At 42.8% G+C, this 7,841-nt stretch overlaps 1 protein-coding gene across 1 annotated transcript in view; it reads right to left on the reverse strand.

Annotated features, from left to right (window-relative positions):
• The window catches only part of LOC115139562 (prolyl endopeptidase-like), a 55,023-nt gene extending 50,638 nt beyond the window's left edge, over nt 1-4,385 (reverse strand). The window contains exons 1-4 of the mRNA XM_029677093.2: nt 4,207-4,385; nt 3,641-3,715; nt 3,125-3,258; nt 1,680-1,810 (exon numbers count right to left, since the gene is read on the reverse strand). Coding sequence (XP_029532953.1) covers nt 1,680-1,810; nt 3,125-3,258; nt 3,641-3,715; nt 4,207-4,344 — 478 coding nt within the window. The 5' untranslated portion in view covers nt 4,345-4,385. The remainder of the gene's footprint in view (nt 1-1,679; nt 1,811-3,124; nt 3,259-3,640; nt 3,716-4,206) is intronic.
• Nucleotides 4,386-7,841: the final 3,456 nt, after the last annotated feature.

Raw genomic sequence — 7,841 nt, forward strand, 5'->3', positions numbered from 1 at the left:
TATGCAAATTGTCATCATACAAACTGAGGCAGCAGACTTGTGAAAATGAATATTTGTGTCATTCTCAACTTTTGGCCACGACTGTACACACAATACCATATAATGAAGTGAAAACACGTTTTTTTTCCCTCCAAATGTCGCAAATGTATTACATAAAATACAGACATCTAATTTACATAACTATTCACACCCCTGAGTCAATTCTTCATATAAGCAACTTTGGCAGTGAATATAGCTGTTAGGCTATCATTTTTTAGTCCAAGAGATTTCCACACCTGGATTGTGCAACATTTGCCCATTATCATTTTCAAAATACTTAAACCATTTTCAGGTCATTCCAAAGATTTCAGAAGATTTAAGTCAGAATTGTAACTCGGCCACTCAGGAACATTCAGGGTCTTGTGGTAAGCAACTCCAGTGTATATTTGGCCTTGTGTTTTAGGTTATTGTCCTGCTGAAAGGTGAATACATCTCCCACTGTCTGGTGAAAAGCAGACAACCAGGTTTTCCTTTAGGATTTTGCCTGTGCTTAGCTCCATTCTGAAAAACTCCCTAGTCCTTAATGATTACAAGCACACCCATAATATGATGCAGCTACCACAACTCTTGAAAATATGGAGAGTGGTACTCAGTAACGTGTTCTATTGGATTTGACCCAAACATAACACTTTGTATTCAGGACAAAAAGTTAATTGCTTTGCCACATATTTTGCCCTATTACTTTCAGTGCCTTGCTGTAAACAGGATGCGTGCTTTGGAATATGTTTAATTCTGTACAGGCTTTCTCTTCACTGTCAATTAGGTTAGTATCGTGGAGCAATTACAATATTGTTGAGTTTTATCCCATCACAGCCATTAAACTCTGTTTTAAAGTCAGCATTGGCCAAATTGAAATCCCTGAGCGGTTTCCTTCCTCCCTGGCAACTGAGTTAGGAAGGACGCCTGTATCTTTGTATTGACTGGGTGTATTGATACATCATCCAAAGTGTAATTAATATTTCACCACACTCAACGGGATGTTCAATATCTTTTCCCCCCTTTTTACACACACATCTACCAATAGGTGCCCTTCTTTGTGAGGCATTGGAAAACCTCCCTGGTCTATGTGGTTGAATCTGTGTTTGAAATTCACTGCTCAAATGAGGGACCTTACATAATTTAGTGTGTTGGGTACAGAGATGAGGTAGTGATTAAAAGGAAATGTTAAACACTATTACTGCACAAGTCCATGCAACTTGTGACTTTAGGCAATGTTTACTCCTGAAGTTATATAAGCCTGCCATAACAAAAGGGGTTGAATACTTATTAACTCAAGAGATTTCAGCTTTTCATTTTTAATTAACTTGTAAAAATGTCCAAAAACATAATATCACTTTGACATTATGGGGTATTGTGTGTAGGCCAGTGACAAATCTCAAATTAATCCATTTTAAATTCAGGCTGTAGCAAAACAAAATGTGGAAAAAGTCAAGGGGTGTGAATACTTTCTGAATACACATCATATAGCCTTGCATGTCCGGCTAGACAACATAGTACACAGTCAGCAACACACATTGATTGTTAATAGAGAATATATCATGAAGACAATGGCCATATGTGTAGTAGTGTCAATAAAGAATGTATTCTACACAAATGTGTTTTAAATATTAATATTGTTTGTACACATTTCAGTCTCCCACCTTGTAAAGCAACAGTCCCGTCCTCAGAGAAAGTGTTTGGGTCCAGAAAGACTGTGGGCTCTGCCTCCAGGCTCTCCTGAACATACATCACACTCTGGTTCTGGAGACCCGTGTTGTAGAAGTGGAAATACCTGCAGAGGGGGCCAGGATTGTGAGCCAGACATCAATAGAACCACACTACCCAGTATTCCAAGAGACAAGTCCCCCTGAGCCTCTCAGGGCGTTGTCACACAGTTTTGAGCTACAGTTCGATTCAGAGATCGCCTACTTGTTATTTTGTATTATTTACATTTTAGTCTGGTAGGTTTCACATTAGAAATGTTAGTTGGACACCACGTGTCCATGCATGTCTTTTGTTAAATCCATTTATGATTATCATGAAGCATCACTTGTGTGTCCCAATCTTCATATTACTTTCACTTTGATCTTTCAACATGCAGCAGGAAACAGAGAAATAGATGCTCTAACTCCGACGTGAATAGGCTATATTCAAAAGCCTATAACCCCGGAATAGCCCTCGTCTCCCCTAATCTGCATAGGATGCTCTCAAATGTGCTGCTACTCACAGAATGTTTCAGGGATCTCAAGTTATGATGCTGTGTGCATTTCGTCAAATGCTCGCAGTCAAACAACCAATAATAGCGCTCGACTCTGGTTATTTTTCTTTCTCGCCTGCAGCGAACTGCACCAGGGTTCGAAGTGAATCGGACCACTACTACCCTTTTTGAGCGAACCATGGTGGATTGTTTAGTGCGTTTCTGAGTGCAGTGTTCACACCAGTACAAACAAAGCAAAATAAGGGGGTAAGAGCTCTGAACAAAAATGCACCAAACCAATTTGATGGAAAGCCACCTTCAAGGAGCAGCTAGATCGTGTTCACAAGAAACCAAACTGGAAGGGCCAACAGTAGTCATTATTTTTCTTAACAAAACATTTTGAAGCAGAATCATTTTTCTATTTGACAAATGCAGCTAGGTCCCTGCGCCATTTGATAGTTTGCGTCTGTTGTGTTTCTAGTGAATAAACCTCTGGAGCTGTCCAATAAGAAATGCTCATTTTTATTTTTCTGTTGCAGAACATTTAAGACATTTTCTGTTACATGCCCTAATGAACATGACCCTGTGTTTTTGGGTGCAGCAAAAGTCCTCAAAACTCCCACACCTTGACCTAGCCAGCAGATCCGACCTGCTTGCTTACAGATGCACTAGGGTCGGAATGACTGCTGTGGACATTTTTCCAGAAAACTAACAGTCATTCAATATTTTCAGTGTAACAGTTGGGATAATGGGACACCTTTCTCACCCCTGGAATGAGGGACATTTTCCGAGCCATATCCGCAATTTCTTAATTTACAAAGGATGGCTGTCTGACCCTAGTGTAGCTGTAAGCAAGCGGGTCGGATGTGCTCGCTAACCTTGACCAAACCCCAACCCTACTCCTCTCACCTGCTCCCCCTCTTGAAGGGGCAGCTGTATTTGGGGTAGTCGTAGAGCTCCGTCATGCGCTCTTTGAACAGGTCTCGCACCTCACAGCGCTCCAAGTAGGGCAGTGTCAGCTGGTTCTGAGCATTGACAAAAGCCTGGGAAGAAACAAGATATATCAACATCAATGCAATGACCACTAATTCACAGGTGGTGGTGCTGGTTGCAACCTTAGGCTACTGACACAGTAGGTATGTCAATACCGGTTGGACATTTTTGGTAGATGTGCTGAGTTGGTGACTCAAATTTAATTTATACCCCCCCTTGATTGTGGGGAATTGGCAGTGGCACATTCTACAGTGAGCAACTCAGCTAACTTAATTATACCTTGATAAAAGTAATAACATACAAATTAATGTGAATTTCATCAGAATTGAACATATTGACCCCGACTAAGGACTCCTTGACCGAAATCAACTGGTAACGTTGCGATAACATTCCTTCAACCAGTGTTGACTGAATGGCAAAATGGGCGTTTACCTGCGTCTTTTCGCTGTCTGGGTCTTCCAGCCAACTGTACGGGTCTGGAATCTTATTGCCATGGTAGTCATCCACCTGTGAGAAATAACAAGTACGTGAAATCCATAATGTGTGGCAGCAGTCACCCAACAACATTGATAATTTGCTGCTGGATGTTATGCGATGACATTACATCGCTAAGGTTAGCTTGCTAGCTAGCCAGCCTATGCAAAAGCTTTGCTAGCAGCTAGCTAACATGAGACAAAGCCAACAAAAGGCGAACGAAGCCGAGCTAACGTTAGCTGGCTGGCTGACTCATTCATTCATTTGAGGTTTGGTTATCCATGCTGGTAACAGCCTACAAGCGAACGGTTAGCTAGCCGATGTTCATTTGTTAGCTCGCGAACTCGGTTCATAGCTAGCAATGTGCATGTGTTCAAATGCCAACTAATTTTAGTAGCCTCAAACTATCTAAATAAACAAAGACCGCTAGCTAGTTAGCAAGTACCGGTACATGGCATGCTAGCAAGTGGCTAGCTCCTCCCCATTGCCGTGGAAGCGACATGACAAGCTAGCCTGTTACTTACAACTGCCTCGTCACGGTAAGCATTTGGGTACTGGAAAGACATTTTAGAAGTGACTGTTCTTGAACTCCGTAATAAGAAAAGTTGTGTCAAAGACTTAAATAATTGCTTGGGTATGACTTTCTGGACCCGTCCAAACATCAACTTCTTCTTAAAATGTCTTCCTCTTCTTCAAGGATTTATTGACAGACTACATCCCAAAATGTGTATTGCCGCCACCTATTGGGTGGGGTAAAAATTAAAATACTATACCAAAAATATATACAAAATAATAATAATATAACAACAACAAAATTATAATAATTTCCACATATTATCCTCAAAAAACGAAACAAAGGTCAATGCACTCCTTCACTTAGTCAAATGTACTCAGATCCCTACACAGGCTCTGGGGCCTGAGAGGGGGAAGCATCTTCAAATCAAATTAAATCAAACTTCAAATCAAAGTTTATTTGTCACGTGCGCCGAATACAACAGGTGTAGACCTTACAGTGAAATGCTTACTTACAGGCTCTAACCAATAGTGCGGGAAAAAAAGGTATGTGTGTGTGTGTGTGCGTGTGTGTGTGTAGGTAAGTAAATAAATAAAACAACAATAAAAATACATTTGAAAATAAGAGTAGCAAGGCTATGTACAGACACCGGTTAGTCAGGCTGATTGGGGTAGTATGTACATGTAGATTTGGTTAAAGTGACTATGCATATATGATGAACAGAGAGTAGCAGTAGCATAAAGAGGGGTTGGTTGGTGGTGGGTAGCGGGACACAATGCAGATTGCCCAGTTAGCCTATGTGCGGGAGCACTGGTTGGTCGGGCCAATTGAGGTAGTATGTACGGTTTCCTGAGGGGGAATAGGCTTTGTCGTGCCCTCTTCACGACTGTCTTGGTGTGTTTGGACCATTCTAATTTGTTGGTGATGTGGACACCAAGGAATTTGAAGCTCTCAATCTGCTTCACTACAGCCCCGTCGATGAGAATGGGGATGTGCTCGGTGCTCTTTTTTCCTGTAGTCCACAATTATCTCCTTAGTCTTGGTTACGTTGAGGGATAGGTTGTTATTCTGGCACCACCCGGCCAGGTCTCTGACCTCCTCCCTATAGGGTGTCTCGGCGTTGTTGGTGATCAGGCCTACCACTGTTTTGTCGTCAGCAAACTTAATGATGGTGTTGGAGTCGTGCCTGGCCATGCAGTCGTGGGTGAACAGGGAGTACAGGAGGGGACTTAGCACGCACCCCTGGGGAGCTCCAGTGTTGAGGATCAACACAAGTTGGTGAAACAATGTGTAGGTGGCAGGGCCTATAGCTTCCTATGGATGCAAACTTTTTTAAACCAAGGGTAATTGTTGCCCATCATGAGAGAGGGTATTAACCAACATTTGGGACCTTTAGCACCTCTGGAAGTCTTTTTTATCATTTTTTTTTTAATTCAGAAATTTATCGAAAAAGTGACAGTGCCCACTTTTTCCTTTCGCTCCAGAGACTAAGTCCAGCTGTGGGCCTGGTGATTGGATGGGTTACCAGGCCCATATTTTTTAAATGCTTTATAATCCATTTAGGGGGTATCCAGACCTCCATGCCCGCTATGGGAGCACCCCACTACGGGCCCAAATCAATGGGGCCTGCCCCTAGTGATTTTCAGTTTTTTTTTCAGAAAAATGACTAAGTCCACGGGCATCTGGTATTATTTTTGGGTTACCAAGCCCAAATTTTCAAAATGGTTTTAAATGCATTTAGGGGGGTTCCAGACCTCCATGCCCACTATGGGAGCACCCGGCTGGCGTTATGAGGCAAATTATGGTACCAGTAGTGCCTTGCCTGTGTTTCAAGAGAATGGCACATATGGCTGGCCACGGATCCGTGGTCTGTAACCGAATCTTGATTTAAGTTCATTGTAGCAACGCTTCGTCGAAGTGTACCGAAAGTCACTTTACTTCCAATGCCAAACTCGGCAAATATCTGGCCCACATCCTGTTGTAGATCCTATTGTACGTTTTTCCGCAGGACGTGAAAAAGAATGCTTCTTAGTCTGAGCAGATTCCACTCAGATGAGGCCTGATCTGATGGAATTGTTTAAGCCAAGTGTATTCCTCCTCCGATATCACAATTCTGCACTCCCTGAAGCTATAGGTCGTTTTGTGACTTGCAACACAGAGCTGAAACCCCCCACTTTCCTGGGTTACTCCCAGAAAATCACTGAACATCGTGACTGGGGATCGTCTAGTGCCACTAAATACGGCCAACTTGCTGGTCATGAGAGCCGCAAACCTACGTCTGTCAGAGCAAGTTGCTCGGACCTCCAGTCTGCTGAGAACCCAAAGGAATAGCTTTAGCACTTAGCTGGACAAACTGCTTTAACTCTGCAGCATTGAGCACCTCATCTCTGCAGCGCATGCGACATTTCGCCCTGTACTTTGCCTGGGTCTGCCGGGAATCACGATCCATCTTTGCCATGTAGAGTAACACCCATCTAATTCCACTGGCTTTAGTCCGCAGCCGTTTAGGCTTATTTCAGGAAACTTTGAACATCGGCCCAATAGATTCTTAATGTGGTTGGGGCCAAACCACGGTCTTCAACTTGGCTATACCACCCAGAAACACGCCTGTAATTATCCAGGGAACACAGTCCTTCATCGGCCTTTGCCTTCTGACATAACACGGAGGAATTCCTGTACTCGGGAAACACTACTGCGAGTATTGTCAATTCATTTCACTGAAGGGTTTTTACCAGAATAAAGTGTTCATATTCAGTCAAAATTGCATTCCCCTGACCTTCAATGCTGGACGATTCAGAGGCGAATTCATCACTCTCGCTGTTTGTTGAAGTCTCTCCGACGCAGACTTGCTACATCGGTTCCAAACGTGGTTCCCTAGGCTGCCCTGATTCGGCTTGCTGTCTGGCGGTAGACTGCTGGCTAGCTTGCATAGCTTGCTTCCATTTGATAGTCCCATACTTAAGAGCATGGGCGGACTTGAAATGTTTGTCTATCCGCACGATATTCTGCTTGGAACAGAGCCCACGATCACGTTTTTTCCTGCTCTTCATAGCTTCTTTGTCCTGCCTTCCCGCACTTCCCTTTGTTTGCTCAAACGGCCGCCAACGAACTAACCCCTAAATAGGCCTTTTGAGAAAACATTGTTTTATGGAAGAGGTAGGCTTTTGGCACAAGCACATTGGCTACCGCCGGCAAGTGAGCTGCACATCATTGGGTGTGTCAATGAAACTGGAAAGCTTTTTTAGGACTATAATTTCCTCATATTGTACAGTACAGGCCTATAATATTGATGGGTTCAAGACAAAGTCGTTTTTATTGATCTCAGATTCTCAGTTTGTCAGTATCAAAGTAGCATGTCATTTCAATCGTTTTGTATGGTATTTACTAAAGATTCTGGCAGTCTCCAGTCATGTAAAATGACATAGAATTGCATGAAATGCATTTATAAAAGGCCACATTTCTCCCAGACCGTAGGCTACAAAAAAATGGTACTCCTGTGTAACTTCTGCTCTATGCCACTATGCAAATACAATGGTATGCATGCAATGCTTTATTATAATGTTTATTTTATTTTATATAGCATGCGTTCCGGTACCTCCCAAGGTCACCCCCCTCTAGCGCTCACCCTCCCGATTTACAAGTTAA

Source organism: Oncorhynchus nerka, linkage group LG13, assembly GCF_034236695.1.
Source record: "Oncorhynchus nerka isolate Pitt River linkage group LG13, Oner_Uvic_2.0, whole genome shotgun sequence".
NCBI classification, from domain to species: Eukaryota; Metazoa; Chordata; class Actinopteri; order Salmoniformes; family Salmonidae; genus Oncorhynchus; species Oncorhynchus nerka.